The sequence below is a fragment of the Gossypium hirsutum genome, chromosome D01 (genome assembly GCF_007990345.1).
Source record: "Gossypium hirsutum isolate 1008001.06 chromosome D01, Gossypium_hirsutum_v2.1, whole genome shotgun sequence".
Taxonomy (NCBI): domain Eukaryota; kingdom Viridiplantae; phylum Streptophyta; class Magnoliopsida; order Malvales; family Malvaceae; genus Gossypium; species Gossypium hirsutum.
In genome coordinates, this window is record NC_053437.1 from 58,307,880 (window position 1) to 58,326,763 (window position 18,884).

The 18,884-nt window shown below is 36.8% G+C and overlaps 5 protein-coding genes across 9 annotated transcripts; 3 read left to right on the forward strand and 2 right to left on the reverse strand.

Moving 5' to 3' along the window:
- Positions 1 to 394: 394 nt before the first annotated feature.
- On the forward strand, positions 395 to 3,914 carry LOC107921412 (uncharacterized). 2 transcript variants are annotated; one of them, XM_016851266.2, is made up of 12 exons: positions 395 to 511; positions 715 to 848; positions 1,057 to 1,123; positions 1,207 to 1,293; positions 1,378 to 1,494; positions 1,604 to 2,008; positions 2,082 to 2,494; positions 2,578 to 2,677; positions 2,773 to 2,832; positions 2,915 to 3,001; positions 3,094 to 3,222; positions 3,319 to 3,914. In XM_016851266.2, the coding sequence occupies exons 2-12, from the start codon at positions 766 to 768 to the stop codon at positions 3,619 to 3,621; spliced, it is 1,851 nt and encodes a 616-aa protein (XP_016706755.2). In that variant the 5' UTR covers positions 395 to 511; positions 715 to 765; the 3' UTR covers positions 3,622 to 3,914. The 2 variants fall into 2 exon arrangements, with proteins under 2 accessions (XP_016706755.2, XP_016706756.2); XM_016851267.2 differs by lacking the exon at positions 395 to 511 and having other exon boundaries at positions 609 to 848.
- A 536-nt stretch (positions 3,915 to 4,450) lies between these two features.
- Positions 4,451 to 6,661, forward strand: LOC107922205 (plastid division protein PDV2). Its single transcript, XM_016852099.2, has 2 exons — positions 4,451 to 4,986; positions 5,940 to 6,661. The coding sequence occupies exons 1-2, from the start codon at positions 4,705 to 4,707 to the stop codon at positions 6,573 to 6,575; spliced, it is 918 nt and encodes a 305-aa protein (XP_016707588.2). The 5' UTR covers positions 4,451 to 4,704; the 3' UTR covers positions 6,576 to 6,661.
- Positions 6,662 to 6,696: 35 nt separating this feature from the next.
- Positions 6,697 to 9,504, forward strand: LOC107922204 (pentatricopeptide repeat-containing protein At2g15980). Of its 2 annotated transcripts, XR_001691201.2 has the most exons (3): positions 6,697 to 8,558; positions 8,653 to 8,847; positions 8,937 to 9,504. XR_001691201.2 is itself a non-coding variant. In XM_016852098.2 (2 exons), exon 1 carries the CDS (start codon positions 7,030 to 7,032, stop codon positions 8,509 to 8,511), a length of 1,482 nt encoding a protein of 493 aa, XP_016707587.2. In that variant the 5' UTR covers positions 6,697 to 7,029; the 3' UTR covers positions 8,512 to 8,558; positions 8,653 to 9,504. The 2 variants fall into 2 exon arrangements, 1 of the variants encoding a protein (XP_016707587.2); XM_016852098.2 differs by having other exon boundaries at positions 8,653 to 9,504.
- A 608-nt stretch (positions 9,505 to 10,112) lies between these two features.
- On the reverse strand, positions 10,113 to 13,511 carry LOC107922397 (CASP-like protein 5C1). Of its 3 annotated transcripts, none has more exons than XM_016852417.2 (4): positions 13,339 to 13,511; positions 10,871 to 11,066; positions 10,664 to 10,796; positions 10,113 to 10,555 (listed from the first exon to the last, which is right to left on the reverse strand). In XM_016852417.2, the coding sequence occupies exons 2-4, from the start codon at positions 11,044 to 11,046 to the stop codon at positions 10,361 to 10,363; spliced, it is 504 nt and encodes a 167-aa protein (XP_016707906.2). In that variant the 5' UTR covers positions 11,047 to 11,066; positions 13,339 to 13,511; the 3' UTR covers positions 10,113 to 10,360. The 3 variants fall into 3 exon arrangements, with proteins under 3 accessions (XP_016707906.2, XP_016707905.2, XP_016707904.2); XM_016852416.2 differs by lacking the exon at positions 13,339 to 13,511 and adding an exon at positions 11,429 to 12,960; XM_016852415.2 differs by lacking the exon at positions 13,339 to 13,511 and having other exon boundaries at positions 10,871 to 12,960.
- LOC107922396 (RING-H2 finger protein ATL65-like) lies at positions 13,184 to 15,108 on the reverse strand (the record flags this gene model as incomplete). The annotated part of the gene is given in 2 exon segments (XM_041086406.1): positions 13,184 to 14,734; positions 14,737 to 15,108. Coding segments are annotated over 2 exon segments (1,149 nt in total), but the record flags the coding sequence as incomplete, so codon positions are not given.
- Between the last annotated feature and the right edge of the window lie 3,776 nt (positions 15,109 to 18,884).

Here is an 18,884-nt window from a genome sequence, read left to right on the forward strand (position 1 = left end):
GGATGAATTTAATAATATTAAAGTAAAAGGAATCAAGTAGGGTCTCCTCACGTTTTGCATCCCTAGTCTCATAGAGAGATGAGAATATTATATGAACAAAATGAATATATATATATAAGTCGATGGCCTCCTTGTTTCTTGTCACTTTGCTCCTTTTTGAATGCCTGAGTTCAACTTTTTGAAATAGCATCGTCCTGATCGATCAATCAAAAAGGCCACAAAGTCCCAAACAACTGATTTACTTCTTTTAATGCAAATTGCGAAAAAAGCCCACCATTCCAAAAGTCATCTTCAAAGGTGGTATAGCTTTCTAAGACAAGAGACTAGTCAACAACAACAACAAAAATTATGGGCACCCTTTGCGCTTTCATGCATATTTGTATACAGCTCACCTCACATATATAGCTCTTCTACCTATGCATCTTCTTAACCTTGCTCTCTCTACTAATTAATGTTTCTGCATGTTAAAAGATGACAATTATTCTTTTTATTCATTTCAACTTATAACAAGGTTCGTTTTTGATCATGACTAGTCTCATTCTATCATAATATTTCTTGTGTACCTTATATGACCAGGTTTTTTATACTTTATTCCCTTGCAATTAATGCGGATTTTGGATGTTTCTTCCCTCTTATATCTATATATTTTGTATGGGGTTTAAGAATTTGTCAATATCTGATGGTTGTATTTTGGTGCATTTAATGCTGTCTCAGTGAATTTTCTATTCTAGCTTTAAACCAACTTGGGGGTATCACCAATTCACCATGCCTCAAGTAAAATGGCGGGGTAAGGGTTCGTATCTCAACCAGTTTGAGTTCATGGAAGCAACTCACAAACGCTCCAACAGGTATATGTCTGAATCTCCAATATATCATCTTTATTTCATTTGTCTTCTTCACTTTTATTACTCTTAAAAACCTTCATAACTTTTGGATAAAATGTTGCATTGCATGCCTATGTTTCCACCTTCACCCTCACAGAGACTTCTTAAAAGCTTGCTTGAGATGAAATAAATAATTGCAAAACATCAGCTAACCGATCTGTTGTATTGTCAGTGATCCGCTTCAGAAGAAAGTCAAGAAGAACAAGTTAAACACAATCTTTGAACCTTCTAATCCCCATGTAAGAATTCCATACCCTTGCGCTCCTCTTGTTTCTAGTATACATCTCGTAGTTGTTTGATTATATATGGTTTTGTTACACAGAAGGAAGTGGAACAAATGAAGGGCCATGTTGAAGCTAAGAAGATTGAAACTTCAAATAATGAGGTTCACAACTCGTTGAAACAAGAGGTACCAATTCAAAAGCTTTTGCAGGTTTGGGACGTACACACAAATCGCAGTTACAATATTTTTCCATCTTTCATATTTCTGCAGATTCTGCGACTTGAAGAACGATTGCAGGACCAGTTTGTGGTTCGGAGTACATTGGAGAAGGCATTAAGCCATAAGCCTTTTACCTATGATGCAGCAGTAGAAAATTTAATCCCCAAAGTAAATTGCATTAGTTCGCTTAATTATTTTCATTTATAAGTAACTTCTTTTTTTCCTTTAGTTAGTTAGATTCAATTAGTACTTCATTCATGATATGATAATATACCAGGCTGCCAAGGAACTTATCAAGGATATTGCAGTTTTAGAACTGGAAGTTGCCTACTTGGAGAAATATCTTCTCTCATTGTACCGTCAAAAATTTGATAAAACATTCTTGTCTTTAAAGTCCATAGATGAAAATTTGAAACCGACCTCAATGGCACATAAAGAAATGTTTCAAGAGGTTCAGACACATGACTTCATGTCTGGTGATCTGGTCTCCACTCGAAATTCAATCGGAAATCCTCCAAAGGAATGCGACGATGTTTGGGGAGCTGAGAAACTGTTAGATTCAAGCATTTATCGGAGTCATTCTTCGCTCTCCCAACGATCGGCATATTCAGTTAATTCTCCACAACGAGCTGTGGCTAGAGCTGAAGAACTATACCATTCTCTGCCTTTGTCCATGTTGGAGGTAAAATCGAATCAATGTGAATTCCATTTTAAATGGCTTTTGACAGCAATGCTTATGATGTTTTGATTTCCAGCAAGCTCAGATGGATACTTCAAATGGATTCAGCTTGGCAGAACATTTAGGAACCAGTATTAACGATCATGTGACTGAAACATCAAACTGGCTCTCTGAAGAGATGGTTAAGAGCATTTCAGCCATATATTGTGAACTTGCAGACCCACCTTTGATAAACCATGATTACTTGCCTTCTCCTATTTCACATTCATCCCTTGTTGATGTTGTTACTTCAGAAGGTCAAGGTGATACTAATATGTGGAGCCCAAAGTGTGGGAAATTTTCATCCTTCAACTCACCTTTTGACAACCCTTTCAGCATTGGGGAACCTAAGGATTTCAGTGGACCTTACTGCACAATGGTGAAGGTCCAATGGATCCATAGAGATAGTAAGAAGTTACAGGATATTGAACATAAGCTCCAATATTATAGGTGAAATTCTTTATCTATCCCATAGACAATTTTTATTTCTCATGTCAGTTTTAACGTAAGAATCTAAATCTAGTGTTTTATAGGTCACTTGTCTACCAGCTAGAAGATGTTGATGTTAGAAGGATGAAACATGAAGAGAAGCTAGCTTTCTGGATTAATGTGCACAATTCTCTGGTGATGCATGTAATGTTTCATCTTCTTTACATTCAATCCTTTTTTTTTTCATATCTTTTCCCAATAAGTTCCTTGGGCAAATGCGACACATTTCGTTCTTACAGGCGTTTCTGATTTACGGCATTCCAAAAAACAATCTGAAGAGATTGTCCTTATTACTCAAGGTGAGCAAAACTCTTTCTGGTTTAACCAATGATCATGGGATGGATGTTTGCTATTGCATTCACAAGCCTATGTATGATCCAGGCTGCCTATGATGTTGGGGGGGAGACCATAAACATAGACACAATACAGAGTTCTATTCTAGGATGCCGATTGCCTCGTCCTGGACAGGTACTATTCATTCCCTGAAAGTTTTATCCACTTAATGGTACTATTCGTTTGTGTTGACACTGATGAAACTGACATCTAACATCTGCTTGCAGTGGCTTCGGTTTTTGTTTCCTTCAAAGACCAAATTTAAGGCCAGAGATCCTCGAAGAGCTTACACAATCGAATCACCGGAACCTCTTCTGTATTTTGCACTTTCTTCAGGAAGTTATTCGGACCCTGCGGTACACTGTTTGCCCTGAATTAGTTCATATTATATGGCTGCAGGGTATGTAAAATGTTAATTCCATTTATATCACTTACTTATGATGACACTCTAGGTACGTATATATACACCCAAGGGAGTGTTCCAGGAACTGGAAGTTGCAAAAATGGAGTACATCCAGGCAAATTGGAGTGTGAACAAAGAAGAGAAAATTCTATTACCAAAACTTATGGAGTATTTTGCAAAAGATTCAAATGTTGGCCCAGCTGGTTTGTTGCAGATGGTAGAGCAATTAATGCCTGATTCAGTGAGGAAGAATCTTCAGCCGAGTTGCAAGAGGAAAACTGGGAAAAGCATTGAGTGGATCTCCCACAACTTTGCATTTCGATATCTATTTTCAAAAGAATTACTCCACTGATTTGATATCTGGGAAAAGCATTGAGTGTAGAAGGTGGGATTTTGGAATGACAGATGAATCATAACAGCAACTTTCTCAAACCCCCCCTTGGCTCCAATCTTCAGTTCAGTTTGGTTTATGCAATAGAGAATGAGGATCAAATGAGCTGAAGAAACAATCTCCATTCACAAGGTTGTGATTTGGCTGTCATTCCTAATTGTGTTTCAAGTTCTTGTATGCACCTAAATGCTAGAGAATTGATTGTGTATAATATTATATTGCAACTGAAAACATCATCATAGTTTTTATGATTAGATACAAGTGTTTTCATCTTCTTTTTTTAAAATAGAACAAGAGAAGGGGATGGAGATGATAGGATTCAAACTCAAACTTTAAATATGTCAACTATTAATCGTATAGATAAATTGGAACTAAACATGGGTTCATAAAGTGTTCTTAACTTCGAATGTTCAGGCTTGTGGACAAGATTCAAATATCTTTCCAGCTAAAGAAAAGGAAATGTGAAACAACAGCTTACAGTCTGATTTCATTGAAAAACTTCATAATAGTATCAATGACTCTTGATTCATTTCCATGAATGAAAACAAGAATAGGCCAGATTATGTGAAGCCTAATCTAAAAATACACCATTTTATTCGAGAAGAGAAGGAAAAATGAAAAAACGAGTAGGTTTATCATCCACCTCCCAGGTGGCAGCATAGGAACCATAGGTGCCATAGGCAGAGAGCCCACATAATCTTGTTTTGCAAAGTAGAGGCTAGAGTTGTTTGCTCTTCCAAATTGCTTTTGGGGCTTTGGGTTTATTAGCCCAATTTCTTGGCCTTATGCTGCACCCCCCAACAGAAAAAAAGAAAAAAGAAAAATTAAATGAAAGGACCCTGGTCTAAGCATGGAAAAGATGAGATTCTTCTCTCCCTCCATTTTCAGACCCCCTTTGGTCTCTTAACAACCAAAGCCCATTTTCCTCTCAGTTTTTTTTTCTTTTTCCTTTTATTTGTGATTTAAATTCAACTCATTTTACTACTACTAGCAACAGGAAAACAGGTGAGAAAAAAAAGGGGGGAGAGTGAGGAAGGGAAAGAAATGGAAGAAGAGGGAGTAGGGTTAGCATTAGCAAGAGCTACAGAGCTGAGATTGAAAATCAGCAACTGCATCACAAAAGCCACCTCCGGAAACCCTGTTTCTCCCTACAAGCAAAGCCAAGAAGGAAAACAAACTGATAAAAATGCTAGCTTGAATGGAGACAAACCCCATCAAACTCTCGGTGGAGCTGATGATGAAGAAGAAGCAGAAGAAACTACCGAGAGACTTTTGGATATTCGAGATGCCCTTGAATCACTTGAATCCCAGCTCCTTGCTTTACAGGTTTGTTAACCTCAAATATCTTAACTTTTCCCTCCCCATTTTGTTAGATATTGGGTTCGTATGTTATAAACCCTAGGCCCTTGAATGACCCTGATTTTATTTCGTTCTTGTAACTCTGTTATAGACATGTATGCATGTGAATATATATAAAACTAAAGGAAAAATTGAAAATTACCCGTGGGATCCTAATTTCGACTCCAAATTTTTATGCTATGGAACTTAAGAACAAGTCAAAAATGGTTAATGATGATTGTTTGAAATGTTTAGAAATTGTGTAGTCGAAGATACGGGTAGGCTTGTATTGCATTTTTTGGGTCAGAGATTAATCTTGGTTTTATCGCTTCTACCTATTTATAGATTAGTGCCAATGGTCTGGTCTTTTGCCTACTGATTGCACTACATTCTTTGTGGGGTTTTTATTTTTATTTTTGGTAGAACCGAGGTATCATTCATGTCGGTTCTGTTTTATGGTCTATAGAGACTAATTTATCTTTTCTGGTTTTGTGAGTTTTTTTAGATAGCCTTGTTATAGTAAAACCCTAAAACTAAACTTGCTGACTTGGAAATGTTACTTTCTGTATCTATTGAATTAATTCATTTACACCATGTTCCCAATCATTCTAATTTTCCAAAATTAGCACTTCCCATTTTCACAACATATGGTTACATGATTGAGGTCATTCTTTCGCTGTTTTTCTGGAGTAGGAGCAAAGTAACTTATTTCTATATGAATTTACTTGAGGAAGAATTGAACTTCCAAGAATTCAAAGTCTTAGTTGTCTTTTCCTTTCTTTGACTTACATATTGGATCTATGCCAATTCACTGAACTTGGCTCGTTATGTCTTTGCGTGCATAAAAAGGCTATGCGTAGAAATAGATAGATGTTTGTGTTGATAACATTTTTTAAAGAAAAATAACACCATTATTTATCATTATCATTTGAATGGTTTAGAATCTGCAACATCAGCAGAGTTATGAGAAGGAAGTTGCCCTTGCTGAGATTGATTATAGCCGGAGGGTGGTCTTGGAGAAGCTCAAAGAATATCAAGGGAAGGACATGGAAGTGATTCTCGAGGCTTCTGCTTTTGTTAGTAAAACAGTGGAGAACAACAGTGATCTCCTCCTTCCCCCATATCCAAGTCGCCTCCCACGATCCTTGGTTTTGGATAATGGCTCATTGTCACACTTACAGTCAACATACAAGTCTTCCCCAAATGGGGTTTCCATCAGTGACCCAACAAATGAAGCAAAGAACCCAAAACAACATCAAGATGAATCCAAAAGCTTGAGGAAAGGATTTAGCTACATCATAGGTTCAGCTGTGAAGATGGTGCTTCCACTTGTTGGTGTAATATACATATTAAGCCTGTCCAATTTTGTGCCGAATCTCGGGAAAGGCAACCGTGTCAAGGTTTTTGGCACAAGTCAGCAACGTGCAACTGAAGAGAAGAATTCCAGTGATCCATGTCCACCTGGGAAAATTCTGGTAATGGAGAATGGGGAAGCTCGATGCTTGGTGAAAGAGAGGATTGAAATACCATTTGAGTCCATTGTTTCCAAGCCAGATGTAAATTATGGGTGCGGTTGATTTGATATCACTTCCTAATGTGTTGATAACTTTACTTTTATTGCTAAATTAGTTGCAATGAAGTTTTACTTGGGTGGTTTTTCATAGTTCTAAATTGAGGTTGATTTATGCGTGTGTGAAATTGAAATGGGATAACAATGGAAGATATGCATGTACCATCTCCTCCCTCCCCTCTCAAAGAAAAAAAAACAATGGATGGTATGCAGGAAATTGAAGTATGTTTTTTGCTTCCACCTTTGAACCGTCCATTTCCATAACATCAAATCCTCGTCTCAACGAGCTGCAAAGTTTATAGTTTCAGGACAAGCACCACTAAAATAAAAAGAGCTGAAATTAGGCCATGTTGCACCAGTGTCGAAATGAAGCGAAGAAAAGTAACCAATTCTGCATCATGAAACATTGAAAAGGGCTCAAAGTAAGTAGTGGGTCTATTGTTCACAATTAAACATTTGCAATGGCTACCCAAATTCTTAAAACCCATCATGTCCTTTCCAGAACCTCAAAAGAACCCCTTATTCCTTTGTATTTCTTCTCCTCTTCCGCCTTCCCCGACACCACTTCTCCGCCGTCCGATCAACCCGACCCAATCTCCACCGTCACCTCCATCCTCACCCATAATCGCTCCAAGTCTCGCTGGTCCACCGTCCTCACCCTCTTCCCATCCGGTTTCACCCCTTTCCAGTTCTCCCAAATTACCCTCCAACTCAAAAACAATCCCCACCTTGCCCTCCGCTTCTTCCTCTTCACCCAACACAAGTCCCTCTGTAACCACGACCTCTCCTCCTATTCCACCATAATTCACATCCTCTCTCGTGCTCGACTCAAAACCCGTGCCCGGGAACTCATCCGCCTTGCAATTCGGACCCCAGGTATCGATAATGAACCCACTCATTTCAAACTATTTGAATTGTTAGTTAAAACTTATAATCAGTGTGGTTCTGCCCCGTTTGTGTTCGATTTGTTGGTAAAATCTTGTTTGCAAATGAAACGGCTTGATGGGTCTATTGAGATTGTTAGAATGTTAATGTCTAGAAGGATTAGCCCTCAGGTTTGTACTTGTAATGCTTTGATTTCTGAGGTTTCGAAATGTTGTGGAGCAAGTAAGGGATATGAGGTTTATAAAGAGGTTTTTGTAGTAGGTAATGGTGAGACTGAAAGTGATGTGAAAAGGGTTTCAAAAGTCCGGCCAAATGTGCATACTTTTAACGCTTTGATGCTCTGTTTTTACCGTGAAGGATTGTTGGAGAAAGTGAGAGAGGTTTGGTGTGTAATGGAGAGCTTAGGGTGTGTTCCAAATAGTTATAGTTACAGTGTTTTAATGGCAGCTTTTTGTGAGGAAGGGAAGGTGAGAGAAGCAGAGTACTTGTGGGCGGAAATGAAAGTTAAGGGATTAGAGCCCGATATTGTGGCTTTTAATACTTTGATTGATGGATTATGTAAAAGTGGAGAGATTATAAGAGCTGAAGAGTTGTTTACAGAAATGGAATTGAATGGAATAAAGGCAACTTGTGTTACTTATGAGAATCTTATTAATGGATATTGTAAAGCTGCAGATATCAATTCAGCTATGTTGATATACAGGGATATGTGTAGGAAAGATTTTAGACCACAGAGTTTAACCGTGGAACTGTTGATTAGAGGACTTTGTGATAAAGGTATGGTACTAGAAGCTCTTGAGATAATGAAAGCAATGAGAGAAGTTGGTGTTTGCCCAACAGGGATAAGTTATGAACTTTTAATAAAAGGTTTGTGTGTGGACGGAAAGATGGAGGAAGCGCTAAAGCTTCAAGCAGAGATGGTGGGGAAAGGGTTTAAGCTGAATCTGGAGATATATGATGCTTTTATAGATGGTTATTTAAGACAGGGAAATGAGGAAATGGTAACAATGTTGAGAAAGGAGGTGTTAGAAACTCATAAAGAGCAGGGGGGGAATTAGATGTCTACTGTTTTACTAGTTGGAGCAGACCTGTTTGAATAGTGATGGTAAGTTGTTCTTGCAATTTGTATCGGTTTTGTGCTTTTTGTTGCTAGATGGTGGTTGTCTAAGCTTTATCGAGATTCATTTTGGATAATGCAGGTCAATTGTTGGGAGGATGCTTTAGAAATATTGGTCATGGTGCAAGGGAGGATATCTTATTCTTTGTGCAAAAAGGATGTAGTTTACTTTGAAGATGGCTCTCTGATATATTCAGTAATAACAAACATAGCAATGTGGCCATGAAGATGGAGGCAGGTTGAGGTGCTATCGTAATTGAAGTAATAAGCAGTCCAAGTAAGTATTCCCAGCTTCAGAATAGATACATGATTGTGATAAGAGTACTTGTATGAAATGCAATACTGATGCCAAGCTTTGTTTATTAGAACAAGAATATAGAAATATATTAAATGATTGATCTAAGAAGGGAGCTCTATGGTTGCATTATTGATCTTCTTGGAAAGGCTGACAAGCTTTGACGAGGTAGTGAAGTTTATTCAGGAAATGGAATGTAAACCAGATACCCCGAAATGGAAAACTTTGCTTAGTATGTCAGTCTCACACCGAGAGCTCTAAAGAAATAAGCTAAGTGCATTAATACCACGTTGATTGATTCATGGAATAATGGGTTTGAATCCTACTTGATTATAAAAGACATGATGCAGCAAGTTCCTTGAAGGAAGATATGGTCCGTCCAAAGATGAAAAGGGTGAAGGAAAGAACATCCAAAGAGTCCGTCCTTTGTGGTTTACACTAATGCATACACCAAATACATAAAAAGTGTTCCCTGCCAATTGATAAATGAGTCAAGCTACTTGTGTATTCAGGCTCGACTAAAAGAATGCGACTAGTTTGTTGTTGGCCAAGCTCAACTTTTGAATACTCGATTAACATGTAAAGCCGAGTTTGAAAAGATTTTATTTTTATTCTACAAGTACAGTTCAAATGCTGCAACGTGCATTTCTTCCACTGCTTTTTTTTTTTTTTACTAAACCCCCTAAAGGGAGTATGCGACCTTGTGGAGTATAAATATTTCATTGGTAACATATCAAGCAATTTTTTCTTTCTAATATTCTATATATAGAGAATAAAATATAATACTATTTGCATTTTTTTTTGAGTTTTTATTTCAATCTCAAGTTTGTTGCATAATTTAAGGTTCAATTACTTTTGAAACTAGCTTGAGAACAAAAAAAAAAGGCTTGAAATGGCAACTCTTTTCAGCTTGACCCTTCCTCCTAACTCCCCCCTTCAAAAAAAAATGCTTATATCGAACCGATTGGGTATTAATTCAGAAAGAGGGTTAAATCAATTATTTTATCTATGAATTGCTCTAAATCAAGTTAAAAATTAATTCGATCGTCAATCTGATTTTGGAAATATTTATAAAAATAAAAATCGAAATGAGTCCAAAAAAGTTTAGGTACGAAAATAAATATAAATATACTTGAAATGCTAAATAATGAATGGATATAGTTAAATGAATGAAGTATGATCCATGTTGAATCTTATGATGTAAAAAGATCCGCCACAACCTACTATCAGGAAATTGTTGAATGAAGTTAACAGAATAGAAATTGGTTAAGATAGGAGCAGAGAGAAGCATAAAGTTAGCATCAGCAGGCGGATTATGTGTGAAGTGGCAGAATATACATAAACTAGGTTAAGGTTTTAAACTTTACATGATTGTGACCTATCTTTTATCCCATCTACCTACCTGCCCTTTGTTTCCGCATGGTGATGCTCTCCCAATAATCTACATTACATTTACCTTGAGACGCAACATTTATAGTATAAAACCTAGAGAAACTTACGAGGAAGGGAGTAACCATAGATTGAGAAGCGCTGAAGCCAAAGACAGAAACCAAGTGAGAAACGCCATAGCAGCTGACAGTTGATATCTACTGCAACACTTTGGAGTGCAAAAGGAGCTGCTTGTCTGGAAAAGGAGATCCACCACGCTAGCTGTTGAACATGCTGCGGCTAGCGTCAGAACCGATAACACCTGTCATCACACATTTATTATCACTTTTCACCTCCTTCAAATACCATCCTCTCCTTGCATAAAAATCTAAGTCGCTCAAAAACTGACATATCAATAGCCCACTCATACCCAATCTCCTGCAGCTATTATGAACAATATTCCAGGCTGACGAACAGGGCATTTAACCACTACAGAGTACCCATCCAGCACTGCCAATGTACAACTCCATGGAATCACTAATCCCATGGTTGTTACCAAATAGCTGAAATGAAGAAAAAATTGTTGTTAACAGAGAAGAACCCCAGCAATAAGATTAAATAAAACTAGATGACATACCAGAAAGCAGAATAGCTGTAGAACTCCACTCCCAATGACATGAAGAGAAGAGAAGCAGAAGAAAACAGGGTCTGTCCTATTCTCAATGAAAACCCAACACTGGTGCCTAAAGAGCCAGGCACCCCTTCCATTGCCATTTTGTTCTGGAAATTCTCTGCCGACTGGACGGCTCTCATCCCACCACTAAACTCGTCATCTAAACACATCACATGTATATATGATCAGTGATACATGTGATTCCACAATTTCCTATATTGCCGATAAGAAAGTTGATAAATTTAACCGCTGTCAAGTTTTCATAAGCAACCAAGAAGTGATTCACAATATCAACAAACAGATTGTAGCAGAGAGCTTAGAGTTGCTATTCTTATTCTATATATCAACAATTTCATATATACTTTCCACCATTCTTATTCCATGGTCTGTAGGTAGGAAAATGGAAGCATCATGAGATGAGGGCCTAAAAGCAAACCACTTTATCGAGGCCAATAACATTAGGATATCATTAAAAAATGTGAAATTTTCCCACGAAACTAATGTGCATAGGAGTGAAGGAACCTGGATAAGCCGATGCTTTTAAAAGGTAGAGCTGTGGACTTTCCACATGTCATAGCTTTATAGACTTCCTTATTAGTGGGAAAGATGATGTCATTTGCTGCCCCCATTAAGGAAAAATCAGGGTTAAGGTTGGCCTTCAACATCCCCTGCTCTTGTGTTGTTGATGGCAAACATCCCTTGGTTGATTACATGAGTGGATCAGTTCTTATCTTTTAAAACCTTGTACTATTCCAAGTACCAGCATTTACCCAAATTCCAATAACATAGCTTATAATTTTTTTTACATTGTACATTAACAGGCAGATAGATAGCATATTATTATTTTTTACATATGGCATACCACTAAGGCCCTCCCCCCTTTTTTTTTTCTTTGAGATACTCAAATCTTCTCAGTTCCCACTCTAAAAATTTCTGAATAAGTGAGTGGATAAATGCAGGAATTTAAAGCAGGAAGCATCCAAAATTCATTTATTAGCGTTATCTCTTGCCGGCATCTGTCTTCTGATCTAGGTGCTATCACTTTCAATAGTCAACTCCTAATGGGTAAATCACACAAAACCCCTTTAATTTTACCAGAAGAAAAAGAGATCTCCAAGGGGAAACAAATCCAACAGATGTTATATCTGTAATCAAAAGGGTCATTTTGCAAAAAACTGCCCAAACAATAAAAAGGGGTCCAGGATGATTCAACAAATACAGCAAGAATCAGGAATTAAGATCAGAGAAGAAGATGATCTTGAATTCCTTTTCTCCATTGATGATGAACCAACGGAACAATCACTCCGTGTTATCCAAGGAATTGTATCAGACTCAGATTCATCATCAAATGACAGCTATTAAGACCCAAGAGGCCCAGATTCTTTCTACCTCTATGAAAGTCTCTATCCCTCAGATACCAGTATCCATTTATTTAGATAAATACACTAAGCCCATTACTGTTATTGCCTTTATAGATACTGGTGCAGCTGAAACCATCATGAATCCAAAGATACTAGCTTTAGAGTTTTGGAAACCGCATGTCCGTTATTTCAACTCAGCGGCAGATCAAGTCTTTGCTACTCACTGGATTAGTAAGCCTATTAACATCCATTTTTTCCCAGGATGTTCAATAAAGACTACAGTATTGGGATCTGATCTCCCTGGAAAGGACCTCGTGGTTGGGTTTGATTTATACACCAAAGCTCAACATATGAGGATACTACCAGATGGGGTTCGGTAAAAAAGATGTTCAAACCTTTTGTCCAGTTCAATCATTGAGGAACCCTAATATCTTCAACCAATGCATTGAAGATGATGAATTGCGGCATCTAGTAGCATATATCAAACGACCTTAAAAAGTAATTTGTTGATAATGTTCAGCTCTTGGTGGTAATAGTGTTAAATCCATTAGGAGTGGTTTGTAGGGTATTGATAAGCTATTGCAGTGGAGTGTGAACAAGAAAAAAGTTGAAGGATGTTGATGTAATATACCCAAATACTAACAAATAGCTTATAACTGGATAAACGAGGATGAGGACATTACAGGGTACAGCAGATCATATCAACTGCATATGATATGTTTCTGAGTAGCTCATCTGTCATTGTATCTTTTTATTTTCTCAAATTTTATTGATGTGAATAAGAGAAGGGTAATTTAGACCTTCAATAAACTATGTAAATAACATTAAAGCATGGTATGTATTTATATATATTTATTGTTAGTTGAAATGCAACAATGACACAGTAAAAGGGGAAGGGGAATGTGTAGCTATGATATCCAAAATTAATGTCTCTAATTCTCCATTGAATTCACAGGAGAGAGAGAGAGAGAACCGAACCGAAGAAACAAAATGAAGTCTTGACGCCTCATTTAGAGACTAGTACTGCATAAAATGAGCAACAGAAAGGAATATTAAATAGATCTCACTCACACTGCCCGTTGTGCTTCTTTCATTTCATGGCATGGCGTTTGCTTAGTCAACTATAAATAATAAGAGCAGATGGTAGCGGTCCATGCCCACATGCCAAAACAAAGCAGATGATGTGGGTGGAAAGTACCAAATCCAACCCAAACTCAATCAACCAAAATGTTAGTTTGGAACCCAACCCAAATACCAATATAAACAACCTTTAGTTCAGTTTAACCCCAACGTCTGTGCCTGCGCTGCATTTAATGACGCTTCTTCCTTTTCCTTTTTCTTTTTTCTTATTTTCTCCCTCCCCTGCTCTTCTTCTTCAATGTTATTAGGCTGGCAGGCTCATGTCAAGCGTAAGAAAAGCTCAAAAACCGTGACGTGTCATGTCTATCTCTAGTCAATTTTCTCATTAATTGTCACTCCCCACCTTTCATTAATGCCCCCCGCCCCTTTTTCGACGCTCACTTGCTTTGCCACAACCCCCCCTTCTCCTCCATTAACTCTTTCTTCCCCATTAATTCGACCCCTCCCCCAACACCAATCTCCAACCGTCCCTTCTCTTCCCTTCTCTCCTCCTCTCTATCCGGCCTTCCACGTGTCCTCTGGGTTTTTCTTGGAACAATGAACTTTTTTTTTATCTTCTGTTAAACCTCTCCGGTGATAGCAGCGCCTCTGGATCCCCGCATCTGAGCCGACTCGACGAGAAAGCCGCCACACTTGAAGCTGCTGATCTTAAAAACATCGGACTCGCCATCGACTTACTTCTTCTCGACGAGCCTCCGCCTGCGGCGGTAAATCTAACACTTGATACCGACAATGGAAAAAACCCTCTCCGACCAAAAAATGGCGAAGCTTTGATCCCTCCGTAGTACCTAAACGAGAAAACCCTGGGTTTCATCATTAATGACCCAAACGGAGACGTCCTTCTGCTCCAAAATCCATTCCCTCCTCTCCTGTACCTCCAAGGCGACGCTGTGTTCGGCTCGGTTATCATCCTCTCTGCGGCTAAACTCCTCTCGAACCCAAATGAATATAACCTTTTTAAAACAAAATTAAACCTCTCCTCGCAATTGCTATTCCCGTTCCTTCTTCTGGGTGACGGTTCTTCGGTTATCTCCGTTATGGTGTTATTTGGAAAAGATTGCAGAGGAGTTTCAGTTAGGGACTCCAATGTGTTGTTCTCAAAAACGGGGTCGTCGAGGCTCGGACGGATTCTGGCTGCCATTAACGGAGTAAAAGGAGATTCTGTAGCGAAAATTCCAGCTCTACAAAGTGGGCAGTTAGCGTGTGATTTCAACCAAACGTCAATGCAATCCACGTGGAAGGCATGCGAGCAAACTGGGAGTGTTCGAACGTATTCATTGTCTTCGAACTCCAATAGACATACGGCACAGTCTTTGGGGCTGTTGTTGGGTCTAGTTTTGAAGTATAGAGGGAAAGCGGCAGGGTTTTGATGGCAGAGGCATCAAGACCGTAAGGGGAAAGAGGGAGATCGAAGGGATCAGAAGGTGGAAGAGAGTCAAGGTCGGTCGTGGTGGATGGAAGGAACCAACGGCGGCGGCGGCGGCGGCGGAAGAAGCTCAGTAGACGGAGAATTAGAGGGACGAGCCGTTTTGAGATTAGACGCGAATAGGTAACGACTAAAAATGCTGCAGCAACTACTACCACCATTGCGATCAACGGTGGGCTGAAGTCAACTGGAAGCTTTGAAGGCGGCGACAACGAAGGTGATGATGACGACGACGATGGCGGTGATGATGATGACAAGGGAGAAGGGGGAGGGGGTCAGAGATGGTGATGGAGATGGGGCCCAGGTGGTGAACCCCATGATCGGCGATGGAGGTGTTTCGTAGAGGGTGGTGGTGGTGGGTGATTTGTTTTCACTTTCAGAGTTCGCGTTTAAGTTCTGGGCAAGTGAAGTGTTAGAAAGGTTTAATTTTGAGGGTTGACTGTTTTGTCTGGTCTCACCCAACGATTTGTCGTGGGGGGGTGGCGGGTAGACCCAACATTGGTGGATTTAAGGCTATGAGGATGTTTTATTGTCTGCGGATGAACACATCTTGCAACTGGTTTGTCCATGTTTTATCTACTTGACACGTAATAATCTCTTCAAAAACAGGGTCATCAGATACTTGCGTGGCTTGTGATTATTGGTTTGGTTGGGCTTCTGTAGCGTAAGTTTAAGTTATAATGGCTGCATGAATCTGGAAAAATAGAAAAGAAGATTTGATGTGGTGACCCACAGGGTGAGGATCCTTTAAGGAAATGGAAGACAGGCGAAGAATGTGTGGTGCTTTTCACACCACACACTTAGTGGTGATTTTAGACTTTTTAACTCTGCTTTCTCTGTCAGACTATATAATTAATTCATTTCATTAATCTTTCAGTCAATGAGATTTCGATACTCTTAATAAAGGTTAAAATATGTATAGCTCCTTCCACTATTTACAAATTTAGAATTTAGTCTTTATATTTTAAATCTCAAATTTTATGTCTAATTGTTAATTTTTTATTAAATTTTGTTGGTGTAATATTTTGAAATAAAAAATATTTATTTGATAGCAATAAAATAATTTTTACAATATTAACAATTGGATCTAATTTTTGAAATCTAAAAAGTAGATAGACTAAACTAGGGGTGAGCATTCGATCGAATCGAATCGAATTGAAAATTTTCGAGTTAATCGAATTTTCGAATCTCATTTTATCATTCTAACTTTATTTGAAGTTTTCTCGAATCGAGTCGAGTGAGATGAAATTCGAATCGAATCGAATCGAATATATTTATTCGAGTTAAATTTTAAAAAATAATTTTGGGTCCTTGTAACCATTGTCATCCATCGTAATAAAATTTGTCCACCTTAATCAAATTTTTTATTAACTTTCATCACTTCATAATTTATTTATTAATTTTTTATACACTGGTTAGCTTCTTTGCTTGCTTAGTTGTTTCAATTATCTTCATATTCTTGTCACTATGTATTTTAGAATTAAAAAATATATTAAATGTAAAAATATGATTTTTTTTAATAAAAGTTATTTTAAAAATAAAATGTAAAATTGATACCAATATAAAATTTTAACATGAATATTTTATGGCATAATTAATAATTTAATTTTAATATAAATATTCAATATGACTAAACAATTCAATAATATATATAATATAAAATGTGAAATTTAATTTAATAATATAAATAGTAGATATAAATAAAATTATTACCATTTATGTTTAGTGATTTTTTTTGGATAATTTTAATTTTTTATTTGAGAGTAAAGGGTGAGAAGTAAAAGTTTAGGGGAAAAATAAAAAGTTTTGGGGAATAAAAGTTTGAGGGAAAGTAAATAGAGGGGAGTAAAATTTTGGAGGGAAAATATTAAAAAAAATGGAGGGGGGAGGGTTTGGGATAGATGGGAGGTGTGATGGGAAGGGAATAAAAGTTTTAGGGGAAAAGTGGGAGGGAGTAAAAATTGTGGGGGAAAATAAAAGATTTTGAGGGTTTTTGGGAGTAAAATTTTGAAAAAAAATAAATGGGAGAGTAAAATTTTGGTGGGAAATGGATTTGGGTAGATTGGGGGGTTGGGAGGGGAGGAGAGTAAAAGTTTTGGGGGGAAAGTGGGAAGGAGTAAAAGTTTTGGGGAAAAAAGTAAAAAGGTTTGGGAGTTTGGGGTAAAAATGTAAAATATTATAGTTTGATATTCGAATTATTCGAGTTATTCAATTCGAAAACTCAACTCGATTCGAACTCGAAATTCGAAAAGAAAATTCGAGTTGATTCGAATAACTCGATTAACTCGATTCGTTTAACTCGAAATTCAAATTTTTTTTCGATTTTTTCGAGTAGAATCGAGTTTTGCTCACCCCTAGACTAAACTCCTAGAAATAAAAGCACAAAAGGCTAAATTTTAAATTTACGAAGAGTACAAAAATTGATGATATATTAGTAAATGTTGAGATTTTGGAGCGTAGACTGATTGAGTTTGAGTTTTTCATGTGTATTTACAGATTCACATGTTCTTAGTCTAAATTTTATTTTGGATTTAAGTCCTATCATATGTAGGCTTATGTTCAAAATTATTTTAATCTAGATTCAGATATATTCCAATTATATAGTTTAATTGTGATTAATAGTTAAATAGATATATTGATCATAATTGTAATATTGTTAGGTATTGTACTGAATAAATTTGTTCATGGGTTGAGCTATATGTCCAGGTCTAAAGGTCCACTCGAAATTTGGAAGGGTTTAGGCAAAAATATTAGACTCGAAAATATGTTTAGACAAAAAATTAGGCCCGTTTAAAATATGGACCGAGTTGTCAACAAAATGTTATTTTTCATCTTTTTATACTCTTTCATTAAGTAAACTAATATTTTAACAAAAAATTTCTTTCAAAAATATAAATTTTAATTTTACTCCTTAAACTTAATCTTTAAACTAAATGGTTAATATTTAATACATTGGTAGTGTGTACTTAAATTTATAATTTAATTTTTCTAAAATTATAAAGTCCAAAATTTTATATTTTAACTCGCATAAAAATTTATAATTTAACCTTGACCAATTAAAAAAAATGGAGCTAAGCATTTACTTTTTTTTAGAATATGTTTTTTAAAGTAACTCCACACTCGTAGATGTAGAACTCATGACAAAATATGTAATTCAATCATTTGCTACTGATGATATGATATTACTTTAAGCTCTATACCAATGGAATGGATGTTGAGGTGAAGACTAATATTTTTGAACTTCCTCGATATTTAATTGTTAATATAATAAGGTAAATTATATATATTATCACTTGATTATTAGAAACTTTCTTATTAAAAAATTACACTTATTTTTTTTATTCTTTTAAATTCAAAACGGTTAAATATTTAATAGTTGGTTGATGTGGAAGCGAATAATTTTTTTTAACATTTATTTTTAATGCACATTATTTCCATGTTAAAAAATAATTAAAAAAATTATTAGCCCAAATCATCTCACCTCACCCCACCCCGTACCTCTCTCCGCTTCTCTACTGTCTTTCTCCCCCTACCACCGCTCTCCCCTCCCCCCACACATCATGCATTGTTATTTCACTGTAGTTTTTTTAAAAAATCATTAATAAACAAAGAAGTTACAACTAAGTTTTAAAAGCATGAGTGTTGATGCCATTGATGATAGCCCCATCATGTTTACAAGCGACCGTGTTAAGGTTGCTAAGATAGAAAGCATCACGATTAATTTTGATGATAAGAGTAAGTGAAGGAGCTTGAGATAGTGTATGGATGATGCTCGAGGGCATAGTGGGTGGGTTCTTTAACTTGTTTTATGAATTCTTGAAAGTTCGAAAAGATTATTACTCTGAGCTTTCTGAATTTTCTAAATAATTGATGTGATCAAACAAAAATTTGAGAAAAAATTAAAGTTTGAAATAAGCAATTGAATCATAATTTGTCAATCAACAAAAGATCCAAATCTCAAAAGAGATGAAATAATAAAAGGTCAAAGATCACCAAATAGCTTAGGCCATCAAACAGAAGAAAATAATATGTTCTAATGGCACAACGGAGA

Bases quoted from the DNA above. Each gene is read 5' to 3' on its own strand.
- LOC107921412 (XM_016851266.2), top strand. From the start codon at position 766: ATGCCTCAAGTAAAATGGCGGGGTAAGGGTTCGTATCTCAACCAGTTT. The intron at 849-1,056 runs GTATATGTCTGA...TTGTATTGTCAG, and splicing joins ACTCACAAACGCTCCAACAG to TGATCCGCTTCAGAAGAAAG. The intron at 2,495-2,577 runs GTGAAATTCTTT...AGTGTTTTATAG, and splicing joins CATAAGCTCCAATATTATAG to GTCACTTGTCTACCAGCTAG.
- LOC107922205 (XM_016852099.2), top strand. From the start codon at position 4,705: ATGGAAGAAGAGGGAGTAGGGTTAGCATTAGCAAGAGCTACAGAGCTG. The intron at 4,987-5,939 runs GTTTGTTAACCT...TGAATGGTTTAG, and splicing joins CCCAGCTCCTTGCTTTACAG to AATCTGCAACATCAGCAGAG.
- LOC107922204 (XM_016852098.2), top strand. From the start codon at position 7,030: ATGGCTACCCAAATTCTTAAAACCCATCATGTCCTTTCCAGAACCTCA.
- LOC107922397 (XM_016852415.2), bottom strand. From the start codon at position 11,076: ATGTGTTTAGATGACGAGTTTAGTGGTGGGATGAGAGCCGTCCAGTCG. The intron at 10,797-10,870 runs GTATGTCATCTA...TCTTCATTTCAG, and splicing joins TACAGCTATTCTGCTTTCTG to CTATTTGGTAACAACCATGG. The intron at 10,556-10,663 runs GTATGAGTGGGC...GTGTGATGACAG, and splicing joins TAATAGCTGCAGGAGATTGG to GTGTTATCGGTTCTGACGCT.